This window comes from Callorhinus ursinus, unplaced genomic scaffold (assembly GCF_003265705.2).
Source record: "Callorhinus ursinus isolate GAN/ISIS: 27379988/994484 unplaced genomic scaffold, GSC_fseal_2.0 scaffold15, whole genome shotgun sequence".
Taxonomy (NCBI): domain Eukaryota; kingdom Metazoa; phylum Chordata; class Mammalia; order Carnivora; family Otariidae; genus Callorhinus; species Callorhinus ursinus.
Window position 1 is genome coordinate 11,135,641 of NW_027397077.1, and position 24,715 is coordinate 11,160,355.

General features: G+C 44.0%; 2 protein-coding genes across 2 annotated transcripts in view; one reads left to right on the plus strand and one right to left on the minus strand.

The window, feature by feature from the left end:
• The window catches only part of LRTM1 (leucine rich repeats and transmembrane domains 1), a 66,300-nt gene extending 47,098 nt beyond the window's left edge, over positions 1-19,202 (minus strand). Inside the window, exon 1 of the mRNA XM_073901377.1 lies at positions 19,173-19,202. The gene's annotated coding sequence lies outside the window, so the exon portion shown is untranslated. The remainder of the gene's footprint in view (positions 1-19,172) is intronic.
• The window catches only part of CACNA2D3 (calcium voltage-gated channel auxiliary subunit alpha2delta 3), an 876,446-nt gene that overhangs the window by 767,676 nt on the left and 84,055 nt on the right, over positions 1-24,715 (plus strand). The window contains exons 30-31 of the mRNA XM_025885299.2: positions 7,707-7,769; positions 10,870-10,940. Of these exons, the coding sequence (XP_025741084.1) occupies positions 7,707-7,769; positions 10,870-10,940 (134 nt within the window). The remainder of the gene's footprint in view (positions 1-7,706; positions 7,770-10,869; positions 10,941-24,715) is intronic.

A 24,715-nucleotide genomic window follows, 5' to 3' on the forward strand; every position in this document is an offset into this window, starting at 1 on the left:
CTGTGCTCATCAGGGAGCCTGCTTGAGGTTCTCTCTCTCCCTCTGCCCTCCCCCTCCACTTACCTGCTCCCCTTCCACCCACGCTCTCTCTCTCTCTCTCAAAAGAATTAAAAATAAATAAATAAATAAATAAATAAATAAATAAATAAATAAATAAAAATAAATGTCCCATGGACAGCACTATTGGAATTTTGGCATTTTATAAGAAATAATACAAATCACTGCCTTTTGAAGCTCACATTACAGTTCTCAAAGCTTTTGTCCATGTGTTCTCTCTTCTCATCCTGGTAACAACCCAATGGACTGGGTAGGAATGATCATCCCGTTTGGCAGAGGGGGAAATGGAAGATGAGAGAAATTAAGTGACTTGCTTAATTTCGTGTAATAAATGAGCTGAAAATCTAAGGAGTTGAAAACTCAGAATTTTTCGTTCTAGTGTAATGTTCTCTCCCACAGCTCTTTCCCTCCCTTTCTTTTTATCTCTCTCCCTCTCTGTCACTCTTTTGAGAAGAGGAATTTGAATCCCACACATGAGAAATAGAAGAAAAAAACGTAATACTGTCATAAGTCTACCCATCAGATTTTTGTTTTTACGGTATTCAATCTCATATGCCCTCTGCCCTGAGATTTAGAGCAAGCAGGTGTGTAGTGACCTTTCGAGTGGCTCAGGTAGCCTTTCTTTCTCTACATTAGCTAAAACATTAGTCAATACATAAACCAGAACTTATATATAATCATATTTGTATTCCTTCTGGTTACCACAGGGATTCAAGAAATCCTAACCAAATTTAATTTCAACATAGAAATCATAAATTAGAGAGGCATCTGGGTGGCTCAGTTGGTTAAGTGGCCAACTCTTGATTTTGGCTCAGATCAGGAGTCCTGGGATTGAGCCCCACATCAGGCTCCACACTCAGCGGGGAGTCTGGTTGAGATTCTCTCTCTCCTTCTCCCTCTGCCCCCCCACTTGTGTGTGTGCACACACTCTCTCTCTCTAAAATAAATAAATAAATCTTTAAAAAAAGAAAGCATAAATGAGGGATATATATTTCAAAAAAGTAGGCAAAAACAAGGAGAGAAATATAAAAGGGAGTCCAAGATGAAGTTAAAATACAAAATGCTCGGTCCCCAAAGATCATAATTGTTGTATGAATCACTATCTAAAGAGTAAAAGCCAATTAGCTTTTTAACAGAAGCCCAATTTTCTCTGACCATCAGATCAAAACTAATTTTTCCTTAGGAAAGAGCATCCTGTGATATTTTATGATCAATAACCTTTCGTTAAGTTCGAGAAGGCCATTCATAAGACAGTCAAGCAGCCTCAAATCTCTCCTCCCCCTTTGAGATATTTATTATCATATTGGAGCGCTCAGCTCAAGACAACACAGCTCAATGATAGTATTGATTAATCAGTGTCACGGGGCCCTGTGTTAAGCCCTTCACTTGTACAATAGGTACAATTACTAATTCCAATTTACAACAAGAGAACTAAGGGTAGTTCGTTGGTTAGTGGGTGACTGTATGGATGGTTGGTTGGTTGGTGGGATGGGTAATGTTTTGGATAGCTGATTGGTTGATTGGTTACTAGGTGGTTGGATGGATAGACAGATGAAAAATGAATAGCCGGTTAAACAAGTTGATGAATAATGAGTAATTTTCCTATATCCATACTGCCTCTGTGCATCCTCACATATAAAAGTAAGTGGGAATGGGGACCACTTAGAGTTAGAAACATCCAGAATATATTTGTTGTTCAATGGCTGATTTCACAGGTGATATAGCACAGTAGTTAGCAGGCCATGGAGTCAGAATAACTAGCTTCAAACTGTGACTCTGACAGCCTTGTGACCTTGGGCAAGTTTCTGAACCTCTCCGTGGGGTTAGGACTATCCACCTCATGGGGTAATGGTGAGGAATGAATGAGATAATATATTTAAAAAAGTGCATGGCACAGCTCCTGGCAAATGGTAAGCACTCAATAAAGTGCACTCAAAACCCAAAAATGTCTGCACACTCTTTCTTCCCTGAGAGTTAGTGGTTCCCCTGAGTCTAAAACTCAGACAGCAATGGCATATGCACTCTAGGCATATTTGCAGTCTCTGCCGGGCATAGGGAGCACAAGATGCATGCCTTCCCCACAACTAATGATCTTCTTCAGCAGTCATTGGGATAAGCCCCCATACAAATGGTCATGGAAAGGTTCACATGCTTGGAAAATTAAGCATTGAGTTTGCTCTGATTTCTGAACTTGATCTGATGCTCAAATGTCCTCATTTTGCACTGTGAAACTATCATCCATTTCCCATTTTGACTCTAAGCTTGGCTTCAGGCAACCAGTTGACGTAGTTTAAAATGGAAATGCCAGTCCTATCTTCCCACCAAAGCCCCTTCCCACCCTTTCAGCAGAATCTTTCCATGTGTCATTCTTTCGTGACTTTTAATTAAGCCTTTGAGACCATGTCCCTCCTTCCCCCTCAACTGCCCTCAAGTGATCAGGGCCCCATTAAAAACAGCTGTGGGGGCTCATTAAGTTCACATGCTCTGGCTTCTCATCTGCACTGAAGACCTGGCCCAACTCCCTCAGACTTATCAGACATGCTTTGTGTTGGACCCATTCCAGCCCCTCTGTCTCCCCCCATCAGTGGACTCCCTGGGCCCTGGCTGGAGTGCCCTAGGCTGCTGGGTGGAGTCAGTATGGCCAGATGTCTTCCCATCTTGAAGAGTATACATCTTGGGTTGGCCCAGGCAGTGCCTGAGCCATGTGACTTGGAGGGGGCCTGGCAGTGGGCCTGACTGAAGACTTTGAAGGAGTTTCGTTCCATCCAAGGAGAATGTCGACTTCAGAGACTCACTCGTTCCCTCAAAGCATGTTTACTGAACCCTTACGTGCCTGCTAGCCAGCTGACCCCTGGGGATTCAATTGGAAGTAGAGTCAGAAATGGCTCCTTTCCTACTGGAACTGGTTAGCTGGGGAGATAAGCATAGGTGATTATCAACTGTGATAAGTGCTGTGAATTAAGCAATTAAACAAACATGAGGCGGTTGGAGAAGTCTTCCCTGAGGAGGTAACTTGTAAGTCAACTGAAGAGGGAGAAGGAGAAGATGATATTGAAGACAGTGCCTGAAGCATGAGAAGAACTTCGAGGGCAGAGAACACCATGTATAAGGCACGGAGGCGGCCAAGGTTACTGCCATCTATGGACACATGGTTGGCCTTCAGATGGAAGTGGAGAAGGGAAGTCATGCCCCCCTCTCATCTCAGTCTGACCTGGGGTACTATTGTCTCTCCCTCTCGTTTCCTTCTCTCACTCACCTTTCCAACAGCCACCATCTCCTGACGAGAGCACCAGAATTTTGCAAGGACAGTGGAAGATGAGAAAGTTCTCTTCTGGGGCATTTGGAGGCACTGTTGAGGGCAGTGAGTGGATCTAAAACTTCATATTCAAATGCAGCTGCCACCCTTGCTTGTTCCAAAGGAATTGAGCTTAATAATCATAACTAGACTTCGTAAGGCCTTACACGCATTTCCTCTGGAATCCAAAGAACCTCTTTGAAGGAGGACAGACTGGGGAAGGGCTAAATCCAAGCAACCTGGTGCCTCCATCTCTGGAACCACTTAGCCCAGCCAGGAGGGGGTTTGAGCATCAGTGCAATAGCTACTGAGGGCAAGGACACAGAGGATCCTACCAAGTACTTCTTTCCAAAATAACAGTTTTGCAACAAATTTTTTTAAAACAGTATCTTGATAGGCTAGTTGACCAATGATGAATAGGTACATCATGGGGTGTGAAGTTAGGGTCAGTCTGTTCCACAGTTGAATATCAGGGCTGAAAGTGTGAAACCTGGAGAAAAGTAGGAAGGAGTGGCTCTTCTGTGTGCATACAATGCAGAGACCCAGGCCCCAGCCTCAGATGGAAGAACCAGCCCTCCCTGCTCTGTCTCTAGCTTTCCCTCACTCCTCACAAATGAAAACAACAGGCAGTATGATACTGAGTTTCTAAGTGAGTTGTTTTAAATCATTGCTCAGCCTGCACCAATCAAAACAAACAGAAGCCATCCCCCAAAAGGAAAGGCAAAAGAGAAAGCAACAAAGTTCAGCCAACCTTGCCTGCAGAACTTCTTGCTATGAACTGTGGAACAACTTCCCTTTCTGAGAAACTCTGAATCTGTAGCATCAGGATACTTATAAAGAGGGCACATAGTAGGTGGTCAATGACCATTTTTTTGCTGAGTAGATGTAAGCAGAGGTTCTTTGAAGTCTGTCCTCAGCACTCTGCACTCATCATCCCATTTAATCTTCCCAACAACCCTATGAAAGTGTTGTTGCTACCTCCATCTTTCAGTTAAGAAAACTGGGTCAGGTTAAAAGACTTCGCTCGAGGTCACACTGATAGCGATTGTCAGAGTCTCCAATTCTGAAGCAGGTATGTCAGCCTCAGGGCTAAAACCACCTTCCAGGTAACACAAGCTTGGTGCTGTGTTACCTTCCTTACTGGCTTTTATTACTACCATGCCCAATTGGGACTGCCCAATTCGCATGGCCTGGCTATGGGTTCTAACCTCGGGTTATCTACCTGATCTGCCTTTGGGACAGGAATCAGACTTCTCTGAGTAATCTTGACTTATCCAGTAGTTGAAGAAAGATTTTTTTTTTTTAATCAAGTTCTCTGCCTCTTTTTTTCTCTGTCTTTGCATTTTTTTTTTCAAACAACCTCATCCCTATGTGTTTTATCAAAGGTAGCTGTGGACTAGGCACTTGCAATACCTATCAAAATTGAGAGTTCCTCAAAGCCCCTCTGCCTGTCTGTTTACCCTTGGGGACAGGGTGGGAAGTGGGCACCTTCCAAGATGCTTGGCTTAATTTGGGGGGACGGGGAGTAGCATAGGAAGGGATCTGAGAAAATATCTCCTCGCTTTTCTTTTATTGGGGATGGGTGGAGTAGAGTATGGAGAAGACAACTGAACATTATTTATTGTAAAGAGACACAGAGAAAACATTTGATCCGACTGGACTCTGGCAATTCTGTCCATAACTGGACTGTTCCATAACCCAGTACTGTGCTGTTCCCAACGCCATGGGCTTACTCAACTCCACTCTCCCCGCCAGTAATCATTTAATCCAAACACTTGTTGGCAGGGAGGTCCATTCAGGAAATCATCGTGGTCACTAAATTTACCTAACAAAACTGTATTGCCTGTAATGAAAACCAAATGACATCCTTCAGATTCAATGACCCAGATGTCCATCAATGACACAGCATCCTTGATTTTCACCTTGGTTTTCACAGTGATTTGTAAATCATGACATTGGCAGTTATCTGCTTTTTGCTTAATAGGGTAACCAAATCTTTTTATAATCAGTGTAAACTTGAAATTCAAAGCTACCCATATATAAGCATGGTACAGTGGTATGGCATCTTCTCTGCCACCAAGTTCCTGTCATGGAATCCTAATTTAAGGGGGAGTCAGGGGAGGGAGAAGTGAATTTAAAAAAATGTTAAATGGAAACATAGCCCAAAAAGTAAATGCCAGTTGGTACTCGGTATAGAAGAAACAAATGGTATATTCCTTAGTCCTTACCCAGGAGACTGTGCCCATTTGTTAGAGCAAAATCTGAGGCATTTTTGGAGAAAGTGGAAGCCTAGGGATATAATCCTCCAGGAGCCTTGGTTGGCCCTTCTGTTCCTGTTCCTATCATTTCTGGTAGGATGTAGACTAATCTGATCCACAGAAGTGGATCGTTAGTGTATGTTTAGCCTATAGCCTAGCAGAGCTCCAGGAGATTGCTCTGGGAGATCCTGATGTGCCCGTGTCTTCCCCTGTGATTGGAGCCGATCTCCAACATCACTCTCATGGACTTCATGGAATCTTCCCTCTTTCTCAAGATTTTCAGTTGACTTTTTAATCTATTTGCCTTGTACCTGCTTTGTATTATTCAGTATTTACAACATTAGACAGAGAGATAGTGACCAAATATATAGATCTAATAGCAAGAGTACTAATTGGCTAGGCATGTTCGAGTAGGGACTAATTTCGTAATTAGGGATGGAGGTGGTATGATGATTTTGATTCTCTAAACAACTGGGAGGATTTAGTTGATATCCAAATATGGAGGTCACTTCTGTCCTTGTGTATTTATTGATTGACTGGAAGTTAAACTCCCTTTGCTTCAGTGTCTATATCTGCAAAACAAGGATCATGACATTCAAATAAGCAAAGATATGGATTTGTCTAACATGACCCAGTGTAGGCTGGGTTAAAACTCATAAGTATACTAGTGTAATCTAAAACATTGCTGTCCTGTCTGAGAGAACTTTCTACAGTGATGGAAATGTCCATAATCACCAGCCAAGGGAGAGCAGAGCACTTGAAATGTAACTAGTGCACCCAAAGAACTAGATTTTTAATTTTATTGAGTTTTAATTCACATAAAATTGAATTTAAATCTGCAGGTAGCTGGTGGCTGCCATATTGGACAGCACAGCTCTGTGGGATCAAGTTTGTAATACTGGCTCCTAAAAATGGGGAAAGTTTGTCAAGACTCCCAACCAGCAGGGCCCAAGTAGTGTCCATACAGCTAAGAGCTCCTTCAAATAGCAAGAGTGGAACCAAGTTGCCCAAGTCATTCACTCTGGCTCCTCTGGATAACCGAGAAAAACCCTATTACTACCAAGGCAACCAACTCTTTTATAAAAGGTGGCAGCAGGGCTTTTCATTTTTGGCTGATTCTTCACCATGACCTAGTAATAAAAGGATGACTCTTTCGGACCAACTCATTGCTGGACTTCTGTGCCTGACTAAATCCAGCTCTACAGATAGGTAGCAAACAGCCCTGTGGTGGCCCGGAGCTATGGGGAATTTAGCTCAGGGTAAAGATATGTTACAAATTAAATGTTGCAGTCGGTATGTAAAGCTGCAATAAATAGAAACTGAGTTACATCAAGGATGGAATTAAACCTTAAGTTTAAACTCCACAGCACTGTAATTAAAACTTAGCCTGTAGCAAATCATTCACTTGAGATTAAAGTAGTGTGGGGAAGCAGAGGTTTGGGTTTACCTTGCTTTCTACAATTTATAAGTCTGAGCTACCAAAAGCTAACAGCCCTGCCCCCAAATCCAGCTCCCAATTAAAAACACAGTTTGAAAACCTTTAGGGGACCTGAGGGGCCCCTTTAACAGAAGTCTGCCCCTTCCCCCCTGCCTAAGTCTATGAACAAATTAAAAAATATTACCTGGTCCCCTGATGGTCTTCTGAGTTGACACAGTGTTTTCATTAATACATCATTAGGGTAATGACATTGTGCTGGCATTTTGCTTTCAAAACAGCCTGCACTTCAACGACTAGGAATACAGGCTTAGGGCCTGTGAACACTTTGTTCCTGGGAAATAGTCTTCAGGTCATAGAAAGGGAAAAAAAAAAAAAAAAAAAAACAAGGAAGACCAACTGTAATTAATGTTTTAATGTGTGTTCTCTTTATCCTAATCTGGGATGTTCAAGGCTTGCTTAGTGTTTGATTTTTGTTTGTTAGTTTGACAAAGTAAACACTGGGGTTAGCTTAACCATGGCCTTAACTCCTAGAGCCAGCAAGCATTTCCAATTCCCCGCAAAACAACCTCAAATAGGTTCTCTCAGGTTGGAAGTACGTCATTTTGTGTAAAAGCAGTCTGAGGATCCAAAGTTGAAACTGTGTATTTTTTATTTCTAGACTGTGAACTGTTACCTCATAGACAATAATGGGTTTATTCTGGTGTCTGAAGACTACACACAGGTGAGTGAGAAATTTCTACCAGCTCAGAGTAAGGAGCTCCCGATGTGCTCGAGTGAGGGGGCATGAAGGATGGTGCTAAAACTTTGAGACAATGATCTATATTTAAGAGGTAATAGCAGGAGATTATAAAACCTTATTTCTATCCCTCTAAAAATGTCACAGCCTACTTCTCAGCAGGCCCCAAAGAGTTTTTACCTCCCATGGGGGGGGGGGGCGGCGAGGTGGGGGCAGAGCCCACGGTCTGCTTTCTCACTCATAAAATATTCAGTTTATAGGAACTCTTTGCCTCTAGGGTAGAGGTGCCTTAAAGAGTTTGGGCAATTTTAAGGAAGTTTCCTTCTTTTGATATTTAGATATTTTCCCATATATGAATATATATATATATATATGGGAAATACATATATATGTATATATACACTCAGACATAGACACACACACACATATATATTCCAGCATAATTATTCTTTATGACTTCTTTCTGGTTTTTGCTTTTTCAAAATCAGTTATCTGAGTTCCGCGATTAACTTGGGCTCTCAACACTGAGGGACAAGGATCCAGAAATAGGCAAAGAATGTTCTTCGTTTGATAGAGCTGTGTGTAGTGGTGGGGCAGGAGGGAACGAGATGGGAAGAAACCAAGCCATGGGGCCAAGCACAGAAATCTTCACTGTGTCTGGAAATCAAAATAAGAGTTCAAACCAATAGCATTGTCCTAGAGAAAACAGGTTTCTCCTTTAAAACTTTGTGTATAGAAAACCTTGTCTGCAATTAGAAATTAAATTAGCATATTCAAAGAAGGTAAAATACAGGCGTGTTTAGTAGTGTGACATGATAAAGTAACGCTAGAGAAGGAGGCGCGTGGTCTCTGGTACTTGTTCTCTTCCTTCCCCTGGTTTGGGGAGGGGTGGGGTGTGGCAGGCCTATCACGTGACCTGCCTGAGCCTCTTGGCGGGCTCTGTAAAAGGATGATGGTTGAGGACCATTTTATAATGAAGCCCCATTTAAATCATTTGAAATTCTTTAGCAGTCAACCCTATTGATGCCAAATAAATAAGTTAATTGTCCTTAAGTCCCGAAGGAGTCTGAGCTTAATGCCTTATTAATTGATTAGCACTGGCTCCAGGTCACATGTGGAATTCTGCTTCAGTTTTCCTTCTTATTCATGAAAAGCTTGGGGGATTCTTAAATGCACCTGTGATGGGTGAAAAACGTACAGGGTCAGGAATCAAACTTGCCCTCACCCTGTCTCCTCAGACGCTTACCATCACTGGACATGAGACAGTTGGTAAAGATTAGATAGGAGTGAGCCCAAGAAGCAAGGCCAGTCTCTGAGAGAGCAGGAGAGCCCCGACGGCCATGGTAATGTGTCTGTTCGGCTGGGAGAAGAAACCCTCAGACATTCAAGAGTCAATGGAGTGGGAACCCAAATTAACCACCTGAGAGGAGGAAACCTGTCCTCTTGCCATGATGGTGGGGAGGACTGAGATAGGACCCAGGTCCCATGCCGGGGAGGAAGGGCATGGTGGATACCTTCCCGTGGTCAGTCCTCGACTAGCCAACAGTGTAAAGCGCTCGGACCCAGACCGGCGTGCATGCGGGCTCTGCTCTCGGCTGGATCTCTCCCCGGCGCAGACCCGCAGCATGGCCCAGGGAGCACGCCAGCCGGCTCTGCCCCAACTTGTTTGATGTTGTCTGGTTTCCTGCACTCCAATTAGGTTAATTCTTCTTCATCTAACAACCAGTTCCATTGACCCTGACATATTTACACACACAAAATACAAATGTCCTAGCTCCTAGCGGCAGCACACACCCACAGGGTTTGCGAAAGATTCCAGTTGCCCCCAGAATGTAACAGGCAATGCTCCACATTCAGTCAGTGAAATGTCATGTCCTTCTTCTTCCTCCTCTCTGTCTTGACTTTCTGGCAAAGTCTTTATATGCCTTTCTGCCTGAAAATTCCCAGGAGCGTGGTTGAGGTCACTCAGTGGTAATCTGAATCGAGATTTAGCTAATACAAAGCCTATGGAATTTATTAATTCAGGCTCTTAGAGTAATGCCCTTGAGCCACCCACACGTAAGCTGTAACTCCTTAGAGCACCCATAGCAGACATGGGGGCTCTCTCCTGGTCTATACCCGCTCAGTCCGGGGCGTTGGCAGAGGAAGGCCATTGCCCCAAGCTCTGTTCTGCTGCAGGGCATACACCCTCCCCCATGAGACCCTGAGGCTAGTGGTTCCAAGAGACTGGAGTGATCAAGGAGGATGTTAATCCTTCATCCCACCATTCAGAGTCTGCAAATCTCATCCCACCATTCAGAGTCTGTAAATCTCAGCCAGCACCAAGACCTAGTCTGAAGCCAGAACATCAGCCAGGTGGTGGGAAAGGGCTGCTCATCCCCAAATGCCCTGCAGACAGTTCCACAGTAAGGGTGAGCCATTAGAAGTCTGCCTGGCCGTGCTGCCTCTTCCAGGGACTGGACTCTGGACTGCCTTATTTGTCAACATAGTAATTGCCCAGGGACAAAATTGGGAGTGATCCTCAGAAAATGATTGTGAGAAAGGACCTATTCTCAACAGCAAGAAATTTATAGGGCCGATGAAGAGGACTGCTGTATTTCCCTAAACAGGTCATCCAGGAATTATAAACAATCCTTTTTATTACTGCTTAGGAAGCCCTTTCTCAGCCCGTTCCTGTCTGTGAAGCAGTGTTTTAATCACAGGGGACTGAGTGCAGATTAATGCTTACAACATCTGAGTGCGTGTGCATGTGTGTGCACGTGTGTATGTGTGACCTGTGCACGTCTGTGCGCTCCCGTGCACGGGGTGTTTCAATTCCAGCGCTCAGCATGTGTTATGCAATGCCAACCCCCTCTGCCCCTGCCATGTACCGTGGAACATTCCCATCTGCTTACTAGTGTGCTCTGTAATCCCATAACTTCTCCTGACTATTAAGACATTTTCCACTTTTTATGTAACTTGAAAACATGCCTTCTGCTTCTGTCAGCTCCGGAACATAGACTGTGTCCATTTCTGATTCTTCTCTGGTGTTTGAGCACATTGTTTATCTATACTTCCTCCTGGGTTCTTCTTTTCTTCCCCGCAGACTGGAGACTTTTTTGGTGAGGTCGAGGGAGCTGTGATGAACAAACTGTTAACAATGGGCTCCTTTAAAAGGTAAGGATTTTATGGTCCCCCACACCCCCTGAAAGAGTTTGCCTAAATAAAATAAAACAAACCAAGGTCAAATAAAGCAAGCCCAGACTTGACCCCGTGGCTGGTTTGTACTTGTGTTCATGCTCCAGAAGATCTTACTGAAATTCGATGCCTCTTGCGTGAGTGTTAAGAGTCACAGAAACTCAGCTCACAATGAGTTTCCTGTTCACCCAGCATAGGGTTTATTGGAGGCCAATATTGAAGTCAGAGCCTGCACTCGTACGCGATTATAGCAGTCTTGAACAAGTGACTGCAAAGATGTAGGAAACGTTTTCCCCTGGCTAAAAAGGAGGAGTGTATGTCTCACATTTTGGCAAGCTGGGGAAGCTTGCTAGAAATCTGGAAATCAGGGATGAAAAGTGACATTTAGAGACCTGCCAAAATAATTTTAGAAAATCAAGTGAAAGCTCTCAAAACCTGCTCCCAGATGGAGGGGAGTTTAAATCTGGTGCTAGAAGAAAACCCAGATGGTGCCAAATTCCACTGGAGGCCGGTACTATTCACCTGGGCCATGACAGCCGTCACTGACCCTAAGGGAAGCTTATGTCTGACCGCTTCTGCATAGCCCCACGTCTCTCCTGGGCAGGCCAGCCGTGCTCTTGGGGACACCAAATCCTATGGGGAAAGCTGTCTCCCCACGAGATCAGGAGGTCAATAATGTCCCCCAGGAGTCAACATGTCTCCCTTCCCTTGGCCTCCCAGGAAATGGCAGCCTTTGAAGTGGTGCTTCTGTGGGCATATTTGATGCTGTTAAGTACCTAATAGTAGGCGCTACAGGGATGGACCTGGGCTCGCCTGAGAGAACCACTGCTGCTGTGGTGGGAACGCCAGGCCCCTAGTTATTACTCCCTGCCGCTGAATGGCCAGGAAGTGTTAGCTCAGGAAATCGGACTTTTAAGCCAGTCAACAAGACCCACTGAGCGCTATGCTGAAAGTAGGGAATTCAAAAATGATGACCCAATTTTTGAGATTCCATAGTTTGTTTGTGCCAGAAGGAGGGGAAAAAAAAGAAATGATATAAAAAAAACTTGGCCTCACTCCAGCACTTCTGCAATCTCTGACACACTTGCCTGCCCACAACCCTCCTGCAGCAGTGTGTTCAATTCCCTTTCTAAAATTCAAGTGCCGTTTTTTCCTTGTTTTGCCAGGAGTCATTGGACATGTGCTTGAAAAGTCAGCTCGGAGCTGGGCTTGGGTTGCCATGGAGTTTTCCACGACTTCTCCAAGCTTCCCAGGGCAGCTTCTGGATTGTCTGCTGTCCGGGGCTTCCCTGGCTTTTCCTATCTTTATGTGGATGTGAGCCTTTGCATTGTGTTCGCTTGTTTTCGACTCGGTGGGGGGTGGGGGGCGTGAGACAAAAGATGAGAAGAATCACACACATGTTTCTCATTCGAAAGCATATTTTTCTACTTCTTGAACAAAATCTTACTTTTTTTCTTTTCTTTTCCCTCTTGGATAGTCCTTTCAAACAGCTTGGTGGGAGAAGGAAGAAAGTTGTAGTGGGATTTTAAAAATTCCCAGTCTTCTTGATGTGAGTGAAGTGTGGCTGGCATGAATCTAGAACTTTCTTTTACTCTGAGAGTAGCTAACATATTTGAGAAAAGGGAAGGACTGGGGACTTTACTCAAGTGTAATAGCATCTGTTGCCATCAGGGGGAATTGGCTGACAACGCTCCTGGGCCTCTTCCCAAGGGCCCTCACCGGGGCCTTGAGAGCAATGAGAGTTTACATTTTAGAGTCGGATGGATAGAGTCAGAGTCAAATCCAGACTCTGACATTTACTAGCTGCGTGCCTTAGAATGAGTCAAGTGACCACTCCAAGTTTGGGTTTCCTTACGTGGAAAATGAAGGCGATAATTATAATTGCTTCCATGGGCTGCCGTCAGAGTTAATGAGATAATAATGAGCAGAAAGATCATACTCAGTGCCTGGCATATATTAAGGGCTCAATAATTGCTAGCTGGTGCTGCGATGTGTATTGTGGATCTTTGCTCAGGCTTGGCTTTGCTGTCTGCTTGGCACCAGGTAGTGCTCCTTCTGCATTCCTGAACCTCACAGCAGGCTTCCCACGACTGACGTCTGGCCAGGGGGCCTCTGGTGTTGGGGACTGTGGTGCATCCTCAGTGCACTAAGGGTGACCGTCCTTTCATTCAGAGAAGACCTGTATTTCAGAAGCTCTGAAAGGATGCAGCCGAAAGTACCTGGCGGTGCTCTGGGACAGAAGTCCCCCCCAAGAACACAGGATGCCTGGAAGCTGAGTGGCTTTGGGGACGTGGTTGAGCTGAAGTAAAGCTCAGGACCGGTTCCCTGCACTGACCTCTCGTCTCTCCTCCCAATGTCTTGGACAATGTTGGGATGGCACAGGGTTTCTTGATTGATCTGCTTATATCCATTCTTTAAAAATGAGTTTCAGAGACAAGAATCCTACAAACCATCTTCTCCAGAAAGAGTTCCCAGAGAACACTATCTCCCTTTGTCTCCCTTTCTCCCTCTCCCGTGGTCCAGATTTGCTACCTCTCTATCTAAAGCAAGATGATGCTTGTTTACACGGCAGTGGACTCTTTCCTTGATTGTCTGGTCACTTGCCTGGTGACCTGATGGTCATTTTACTTAGCAAGGGAGGGAGGGAAAGAATATCCACTTCCGGGCCTAGGTGCCGTGAGGAAGAGAGGGAAGCCATAAACTTATGCAAATTACCAACGTGAGGGAGCTTTGAGAAAGTTCTGCAGCAGTGTGTGCAAACAACCTAAGAGACAAAATAGTCTCTCCTGGTCACTTTAGCTCAGTCTTTGACTTGACTCTGTTTACCCCACCTACACGTGACATTAGCATCCAGGGGCCAAATAACACACCAATAGCTTCAACGGTGTGAAAGCAATGATCACAATGGCAACCTTCCCTGAGCACCTACCCCGCACCAGACCTGGGCCGCACCTGACACATCCTACCCCTTGCAGTACTTTTCAACAACTCAGTGGGACAGGGATAAACAGGACCAGCTGCAAAATTTGCAGGTCCCAGTGCAAACTGAAAATCTGGGGTCTCTTGTTTAAAACGTTTTAAGAATTTCAAGGCAGTGACAGCAGAGCATTCCACCAAGCCTGGGGCCCTTCTAAGTACAAGATTCTGTGTAATTACACAGGCTGCATGCCCATGACCCTGGCCCTGGGTGTAAATATACCCATTTGATAGATGGCAATAATGAGGCTTGGAAAGGTTAAGAACCTGCCCTAAGTCTCTGTGTAAGAGCACTGCATTCAAACATCCTGTACTCTGAGCACAGAGAGAATGTCTAGCTTCTGCCCTTAACCTGGTTCTGTGTACAGAAGCGCTGTGTTGTGCATGGAGCTTCTTCCAGTTCTGTTTGAGAAGAGAAAGGTAGCTGAGGAAGATGTTGGCTCAGCAGTGTCTTATCTGGGCAAGCAGAACTTTCAGGATGGGAGGCCAGCCGCACGATTGCATCGCCCAGATTTCTTTCAGCTGAAGTTGATATCCCTTTAAACCAAGCTGCGTTCCCAGGCTTCCTGTAATTTCGCATGAGATACTGTGTGCCGGGTCAGCTTTTTGTGTTTCAAACAGAGAACTCCAAGTACTTCTTCATTCTTATCACGAGAGTAAGTGGACTCCCTGGGTAGTGACTCATTTAGGGTTTTTCAATTTAGCTATTTTTCTTTTTCACTCGTATTCACATCCAGTAAGAGCCTTGCTTTCTTATTTCTCAAAATCCACACTCCATGGGTTCTTTCTGCTGTCATTGGCAGTGACATCACCCCTCTTATGATTACTAAGAGAACATCTAGTTTCAAAATATTTTTCTTAGAGTTCCTGTAAGAATAATTTCTTAGAATTCATGTATCTCCCCCTGCCCTTGTCCCCAGTGATTCAAATTCAATGTCAAATATCCAGGAAAAGTGAAAATCTATGTATATATGTTTTATATATAAAGTGAAAAACGTGTGTGTGTGTGTGTGTAGCCAGCCATAGGAGAGTATCCACGGTTCCCGAGTGTGTGTGTGTGTGTGTGTGTGTGTGTGTGTGTGTAGCCAGTCATAGGAGAGTATCCACGGTTCCCGAGAGGGCCTCCTTGATGCACTGGGCTTAAGCTAAGAGGACTCGGGTTGAGCACCAGAATCGTACTGTGTGGCCTTGCCCAGACTCCCCGTCTCGCCCAGCCTCATTTTCTTCCTCACCCAAATATGGACCTCGAGATTTTGTGAGAATTAGCTAAAACAAAGTATATGAAATTGCTCTGCAAATTACAAAGCTATTGCAGGCAGGAGGTGAGATTAGCTCTTGGAGAAGGGCTCCAAATATCTATCTTTTTTTTTCTTTTCATTTGCTTCTTCTTTTAATTTTAATCACGAAGGCCCCCGCTCCCAAAGGGTAGTTACTTTGCAACAGTTACCTCTAGGGCACAACCTTGGGGGTGGGCCCATGGGCCTGGACTCAACCAGCATCCCTGGAGAGCTTTTAAAACATGCCTGTGCTGGGCGCCTGGGCGGCTCAGATGGTTAAGCATCTGCCTTCGGCTTAGGTCATGATCTCAGGGTCCTGGGATCGAGTCCTGCATCGGGCTCCCTGCTCCTTGGGAGCCTGCTTCTCCCTCTCTCACTCTGTCTCTCATGAATAAATAAATAAAATCTTAAAAACAAAAACAAAACACATGCCTGTGCTCAGGCTGCACCCCGAGACATTCATGTGCAATCCGGCTGGGGACGGAGCCCAGACATTTATGCTTGTTGAAAGCATCCACATGCTTCTCATGCACAGTCAGTGTCAAGAAACACTAAGTCAAGAGCACCAGGGTATCGGTCTAGATGCTGTCCACTTTGGAGTTGCCTGACATCGGGCAACTTTAACTCACTAAATTTCAGTTTTCTCAGCAGCAAAACAGAACTGAAAGAATTTTTCACATACCTGCTGGTGGGAGTTAAATGGAATAATGCATTCTTTTACCAAACATCCTGGTGGGTTCTGCCAAAAGGTCTTCCTTTGTTCTTTGTGTATCTGATTAAGCTTGAGGAAGCAAAGACCAATTGGCCACACCTGGCCTTTGGCTTGCAGAAAAACAGACTGCTTGCTAATAATCTGTTTTTGCTTTGGGAGCGACTGATAGTTCCTCTCTGTCTGGGCTGTGTGTTTTTGTTTTATTTGGTTTTGTTTGTTTTATGTGCTTGGTGCCACATGCCTGAGTTCTCACCCCTTCACGACCGTATTTTCCCTATGGGGCCTGCTGAATGTCTTCTGCACCTCTCCCCACACATTCATTAACATAGTTGACTTGTATAGAATTCCCTGCGGTGGCTCCTTCTGCCCTTGAAATTGCCTTTCTAGAAAGGTGACACATCAGGCAGAATTCAGGGCTTGGGCCGTTCCTTCTTCTGTCTCTACATGATGCAACTATACAGGCTCGATATAGGCGCCATGCCCGGTGACTAGGGCTCTCCCTGTCCTTGGCCATCACATTGCATTTCAGCCAATGCCCTGGCCTTGGAGTCTCGAGAGTGTTAAAGGAGATGTCTGTTATGTTTGGAAGGCTGCGCTCTCATGCTGACCGCCCCCCTGGTGTCTAATACTCAACTCTCATGTAACGAATGTAATGGCTTCTCGGCTTCCCGTTGACCCGACCGTTTCCGCAGAAGTATGCTTTGTCAGAGGTGGCACTGAAAGGAACAAGAAGACAGATTGGCTTGAACAAGTGGGTTTCTGAGCCAAACTTTCTGGAATGCAGAGACATGAAGATTCCAGTGCACCGCTCTTTAAAATCCCAAAGCTGCTGCTTGAGCATCCCCAATGACAACACTAAGAATGGCTGCCCTCCTCCTCTTCAGCGTAATAGTGGCATGCCTCATTTATCAAATACTAAGTAGAAGCTCACCATCATTCCAAGTAGTTTACGTGTATTACCTTCATGAATCCCCGTAACAACTCTGTGACATAACTACCACCATTGTATCCATTTGACAAAGGAGGACCTGGACATGGAGGCTCTGAGCATCTGAGTGTCTTGTCCAAGTTCACCCACAGTAGTGAGTGGGGGAGATGGAATTTGCACGGATGTCTCTCAGATCCTAGATTGCAGACCATATTTATCCAACCCCCACTCACCTTCTCCCCTAGTTGGAGTAGACTGAAGTATTTCTAACAGAGATATTTGTTCACATTTATGCTTATTTGGCTTCAGAAGATGGTCAAAGAAAGTTTCTCAATCAAACTTTGAGTTCAGTATATCAGTTAGTAGTTAGTTTTACTAGCAATAATAAGAAATTCCAGAATAACAAGGGGCTAAAGAACATAGGAGTCTTTTTCTCTTTTATGTGAAGGAAGTCTGAAAATACAAATTTGTTGTCATCATGGATGCATAACCACATCTTTTTTTCTCTACCTTCTTCTGTTGGTGTTTAAATTCAAGGTTACTTCACGGTCCAAGATAACTGCTTAGTTCCAGCCATCAGTGAATCTGCAGTCTAGGCTGGCAGAAGGAGGATTCAGAGAGGTCCAAAAGTCCAAGTAAAATTTCTTGATTGAAATTTATTTTAATAAGTAATTTTATTCATTTATTAAGATAAAATATGGTTTATTTATTCAAGTATTTAGTCCCATACAATACTTCTGCTTCATCACATGGCCTCACCTAGCTACAAATGAACCTGGGAAATGTGCATATAAAAAGTCAGCAGGGTTCAGATTGGCAGAAGAGGAAAATGGACTTTGGGAGACTATGAGATTCCAGAGATGAGGCTGTGTTCACAACTCCTAGTTCCCCCCACACCCCACCTGCCCATTGCAGTGCTGAACACAAATGGTCACAGCCACCAACTAACCCATCTGTCCATGATGCTGGACCCCAAGCAGCACAAGCAGGAACACTCACTAACATCTGTGGGGGTGACCGATAGCAATAATGGCACCAACAACACCAACATCCCTAGGTACTGACATGCCGAGCCTCAGTTACATGCCCTGCACCGTGCTGAGCCCAGCACAGGCATCGTCGTGGTGCAGGGCTGTGAAACGTAGACATGAACTTGGCAGAGCCCAAGGAAGCTGCCCCAGCATCCAGGTTTCTTGCCTCAAATGGGTTTTGCGTGAACTCATTCCCCAAGGAGGATTCTGCTGTTTCCTTCTATTTCTTACTCAAAGAGGCAAAAGAGATTTAATCTTTTCTATGTGGCATTAATCAAGATTCCATTTTCCCCTTCAGTTCAGCTAATTTTCATGAAAGCGGAAGGTGAACGGACAAACAGGCTACCAGCTAGGTGCCCTTAGCCCCATGCATGCATATCATCCTTTGCCTCGGGATGGAAGCAGCCGGTCCACTTAGAACTGCAATAAGCTTGGAGCTGTGCTTTCACCTTCTGAGCCTGTTTCTTTTCCTATAACATGTAACCATGCCCTGGACACAAGAGCTAATGCCTGCATGCTGGCACCAAGCAACTGATTCTTTCTTATTGTTACTACTTTTATTACCTGGGTGAGATGCTGACATGACCACTCTCTGAAACTTTGCTTTGTTTTATATTATCAGCACCTGCTGATGAAAAGCATTTGGTGCTTCATGTATAGGACAAGGGAAGCTTTTTCGCATGGCTCGCTCCTTAGGGTTCTACAGTGGACCCCGGTGACCCCAGGACCCTGTGTGCAGCCACATGGCGTTTCTTCTCTGCTAATGCTGGGTGCTCATTCACTAGGTTTGTGCCAGGGATTCCCAGGCAGGGGCTCAAAGGCGGCAGGGCCAGGGTCATGTAAATAGAGCACCTCTGCTGTGTTCCATGTGCTGGGCTGACCTTGAAGAGTGGAACAGTCTCTGTAAGAAGTTGCTCTGGGATGACATGGGCCACCAATGTGAAAAAGAGAGAAGGGACAGCACCTTTTGGATTTTCTGTTAACACTCAGATCAACAGATTGAGCTTTTCCACCCTCTTTTTTTTTGGTTTTTGTTTTTGGTTTTTTTTTTTGGTTTTCTGAGATGTAAGAATGAGTAAGCCTTCCCATGTGACAATGGCCTTGTTAAGAATTTTCTGTGTTCCTGAGCGGCGGAGCAAGATGGTGGAGGAGTAGGAGCCTTGGATGTCGTCTGGTCCCAGGAACTCAGCTGAATAGGGATCAAACCATTCTGAACACCTACGAACTCAACAGGAGATCGAAGATAAGAATAGTAACAACACTCTGAACAGAAAAGCGACCACTTACTGGAAGGTAGGACGTGCGGAGAAGTGAATCCGAGGCGATATTCGGGAGGATAGACGGCGGGGGAGGGGCCTCCGTGGCCGCTTCTGGCAAGTGCTAGAGCCGCGGAGCACAAAATCGGAACGTTTAGAAGTCGGCTCCGCTGAGGGACGTCGCTCCAGTGGCTAAGCGGGGGGTGGAACCCTCGCGGGACAGTGTGGTCTCAGGACCCTCGGGGTCACAGAAAGACCGGGGGTGCCTGAGTGCGGCAGAGCTCCCAGGTGTCGGAGCGGGGAAGCCGGCTGCAGAGACGGAGCCGAGGCGCGGGCTCTCAGCTCGGGGTGGCCATAAACTGTAATCCGCGGCCCAGTCGGGCCACTGCTCCTCCAGCAGGGACCCAACAAGCGGCAGATCCGGGGAGACTCCCCTTCCTCCCCTGGGAGGAGCGACGTGGAAGCGCACCGCAGGGATCTGCTGGGTCTGGAGACGCCACACGGGGTCGGGTGCCAGAGATAGAAACACTCCGTCACAGGCTGGGTGAGCACGGAGTGCGGCCGGAGACCAGGGAGATGGGAGTGACTGCTTTTCTTTGGGGGCGCACTGAGGAGTGGGGCCCCGAGTTCTCAGCTCCTCCTGGGCGGAGATTGGGAGGCCGCCATTTTCACTCTCGTCCTCCAACGCCCTATAGAAAGCTTGCAGGGAACAAAAGCTCCCGAGAGCAAAACCCAGCAGATGACTTAGCCCGGACCCGGCAAGGGCGGGGCAATTCCGCCTCCGGCAAAGACATTTGGGAACCACGGTAACAGGCCCCTCCCCCAGAAGATCAGCATGAACAGCCAGCAAGACAAGACCAAGTTTACTGATCAAGGAGAACGGGAGAACTCCAGCGCTAGGGGAATACTGCACATAGAATTCATGGCTTTTTTTTACTATGATTCATTAGTTTTTCAAAGTTAATTTTTTTAACTGTGTTTTTTTTATTTTTATTTTTCCCTTTTTCAACCAACATCTTATCAATACCTTTTCTAAAAAAACATTTTTTATTTTTCATTTTTAGAATCATATTTTATCCCTTCATAGTAGTTACCCTTATTTTTGGCATATATATATAAGTTGTTCTCTCTTTAAAATTTTAAGATACAGTTTCTTCTAACAGATCAAAATATACCCTAAATCACTACTGTATGGCTTGGTTCTAGTCTCCTGCCTGATCACATTCTCTCCTTTTTTTTTTTTAAATATTCTTTTTCTTTTTTCAAAAAACTTATCTTATCAATTCCTTTTATAAAATCTTTTATAATTTTTATCTTTACAGTCATCTTCCATCCCTCCATTGTATCAACCCTTATTTTGTACGTATATGTCTTTCTTCCCTTAAAATTTTAGGAGGCACTTTTTCCTAACAGACCAAAACATGCCCAAAATCTAGTGTGTGGCACTGATCTATGCACTAGGCTGATCATATTTGATCATATTCTGTTTTTTTTTAATTGTTCTGTATTTGTTTTTATCTTTTTCTTTTTGTGTTTTTTTTTCTCTTTCTTTTTTCTTTCTTTCCCTTTCTTTTCTCCTGGTTTCAGATCTTTTCTGATTTGTATAGAGTATATTTGCTGGGGACATTGTTAACCTGTTAGCATTTTGTTCTCTTATTCATCTATTCTCCTCTGGACAAATGACAAGACGAAAAAATCACCTCAGCAAAAAGAACAAGAGGTACTACCGTCAGCCAGGGACCTACTCAATACGGACATTAGTATGATGTCGGACCTAGAGTTCAGAATCATGACTTTAAAGATACTAGCTGGGCTTGAAAGAAGCGTGGAAGTTATAGAGAAACCCTTTCTGGAGAAATAAAAGAACTAAAATCTAACCAAGTTGAAATCAAAAAGGCTATTGATGAGGTACAATCAAAAATGGGGGCACTAACTGCTAGGATAAATGAGGCAGAAGGGAGAATCAGCAATATAGAAGACCAAATGATGGAAAATAAAGAGGCTGAGAAAAAGAGAGAGAAACAACTACAGGATCACAAGGGCAGAATTCAAGAGATAAGTGATATGATAAGACGAAACAACATTAGAATAATTGGGATCCCAGAAGAAGAAGAAAGAGAGAGAGGGGCAGAAGGTGTATTGGAGCATTAATAGCAGAGAACTTCCCTAATGTGAGGAAGGAAACAGGCATCAAAATCCAGGAGGCACAGAGAACCCCTCTCAAAATCAATAAAAAGAGATCAACACCCCGACATCTAATAGTAAAACTTACGAGTCTCAGAGACAAAGAGAAAATCCTGAAAGCAGCTCGAGAGAAGAGATATGTAACCTACAATGGTAGAAATATTAGATTGGCAACAGACCTATACACAGAGACATGGCAGGCCAGAAAGGACTGGCAAGATATCTTCAGAGCACTAAACGAGAAAAATATGCAGACAAGAATACTATATCCAGCTAGGCTCTCAATGAAAATAGAAGGAGAGATAAAAAGCTTCTAGGACAAACAAAAACTAACGGAATTTGCAAACACAAAACCAGCCCTCCAAGAAATATTGAAAGGGGTCCTCTAAGCAAAGAGAGAGCCTAAAAGCAGCATAGATCAGAAAGGAACACAGACAATATACAGTAACAGTCACCTACAGGCAATACAATGGCACTAAATTCATACCTTTCAATAGTTACCCTGAATGTAAATGGGCTCAATGCCCCAATCAAAAGACACAGGCTATCAGATTGGATTAAAAAACAAGACCCATCGATATGCTGTCTGCAAGAGACTCATTTTAGACCCAAAGACACCCCCAGATTGAAAGTGAGGGGGTGGAAAACCATTTACCATGCTAATGGACACCAAAAGAAAGCTGGGGTGGCAATCCTTATATCAGACAACTTAGATTTTAAAACAAAGACTGTAATAAGAGATGAAGAAGGACACTATATCCTACTTAAAGGGTCTATCCAACAAGAAGATCTAACAATTGTAAATATCTATGCCCCTAACATGGGAGCAGCCAATTTTATAAGGCAATTAATAACCAAAGTGAAGAAACACATTGACAACAATACAATAATACCTGGGGACGTTAACACCCCCCTGACTGAAATGGACAGATCATCTAAGCGAAAGATCAACAAGGAAATAAAGACTTTAGATGACACACTGGACCAAATGGACTTCACAGACATATTCAGAACATTCCCTCCCAAAGCAATGGAATACACATTCTTCTCTAGTGCCCATGGAACATTCTCCAGAATTGATCACATCCTAGGTCACAAATCAGGTCTCAACTGGTACCAAAAGGTTGGGATTGTTCCGTGCATATTTTCAGACTACAGTGCTTTGAAACGGGAACTCAATCACAAGAGGAAAGTCGGAAAGAACTCAAATACATGGAGGCTAAAGAGTATCCTACTAAAGAATGAATGGGTCAACCAGGAAATTAAAGAAGAATTAAAAAAAATTCATGGAAACCAATGAAAATGAAAACACAACTGTTCAAAATCTTTGGGATACAGCAAAGGCAGTCCTGAGAGGAAAGTATATAGCAATACAAGCCTTTCTCAAGAAACAAAAAAGGTCTCAAATACACAACCTAACCCTACACTTAAAGGAGCGGGAGAAAGAACAGCAAATAAAGCCTAAACCCAGCAGGAGAAGCGAAATAATAAAGATCAGAGCAGAAATCAATGAACGAGAAACCAAAAGAACAGTAGAACAGATCAACGAAACTAGGAGCTGGTTCTTTGAAAGAATTAACAAGATTGATAAACCCCTGGCCAGACTGATCAAAAAGAAAAGAGAAAGGACCCAAATCAACAAAATCATGAATGAAAGAGGAGAGATCACAACCAACACCAAAGAAATACAAACAATTATAAGAACATATTATGAGCAACTCTATGCCAGCAAATTAGATAACCTGGAAGAAATGGGTGCATTCCTAGAGATGTATCAACTACCAAAATTGAACCAGGAAGAAATAGAAAACCTGAACAGACCTATAACCACTAAGGAAATTGAAGCAGTCATCAAAAATCTCCCAACAAACAAAAGCCCAGGGCCAGATGGCTTCCCAGGGGAATTCTGTCAGACATTTCAAGAAGAATTAATACCTATTCTCCTGAAACTGTTCCAAAAAATAGAAATGGAAGGAAAACTTCCAAACTCATTTTATGAGGCCAGCATTACCTTGATCCCAAAACCAGACAAAGACCCCATCAAAAAGGAGAATTACAGACCAATATCCTTGATGAACATGGATGCAAAAATTCTCACCAAAATACTAGCCAATAGGATCCAACAGTACATTAAAAGGATTATTCACCACGACCAAGTGGGATTTACCCTGGGCTGCAAGGTTGGTTCAACATCTGCAAATCAATCAACATGATACAATACATTAACAAAAGAAAGAACAAGAATCATATGATCCTCTCAATAGATGCAGAAAAAGCATGTGACGAAGTACAGCATCCTTTCTTGATCAAAACTCTTCAGAGTATAGGGAGAGAGGGTACATACCTCAATATCATAAAAGCCATCTATGAAAAACCTACAGCGAATATGATTCTCAAAGTCAGGAATGCGGCAGGGATGTCCACTATCACCACTGCTATTCAACATAGAAGTCCTAGCCACAGCAATCAGACAACAAAAAGAAATCAAAGGCATCCAAATCGGCAAAGAGGAAGTCAAACTCTCACTCTTTGCAGATGATATGATACTGTATGTGGAAAACCCAAAAGACTCCACCCCAAAACTGCTAGAACTCATACAGGAATTCAGTAAAGTAGCAGGATATAAAATCAATGCACAGAAATCAGTGGCATTCCTATACGCCAACAACAAGACAGAAGAGAGACAAATCAAGGAGTCGATCCCATTTACAATTGCACCCAAAACCATAAGAAACCTAGGAATAAATCTAACCAAAGAGGCAAAGGATCTGTACTCAGAAAACTATAAAATACTCATGGAAGAAATTGAGGAAGACACAAAGAAATGGAAAAACATTCCATGCTCATGGATTGGAAGAACAAACATTGTGAAGATGTCAATGCTACCTAGAGCAATCTACACATTCAATGCAATCCCCATCAAAATACCATCCACTTTTTTCAAAGACATGGAACAAATAATCTTAAAATTTGTATGGAACCAGAAGAGACCCCGAATAGCCAAAGGAATGTTGAAAAAGAAAAGCAAAGCTGGCGGCATCACAATTCTGGACTTCCAGCTCTATTACAAAGCTGTCATCAAGACAGCATGGTACTGGCACAAAAACAGACACATAGATCAATGGAACAGAATAGAGAGCCCAGAAATGGACCCTCAATTCTATGGTCAACTAATCTTCGACAAAGCAGAAAAGAATGTCCAATGGAAAAAGACAGTCTCTTCAACAAACGGTGTTTGGAAAATTGGACAGCCACATGCAGAAGAATGAAACTGGACCATTTTCTTACACCACACACAAAAACAGACTCCAAATGGTTGAAAGACCTAAACGTGAGATAGGAGTCCATCAAAATCCTAAAGGAGAACCCAGGTAGCAACCTCTTCGATCC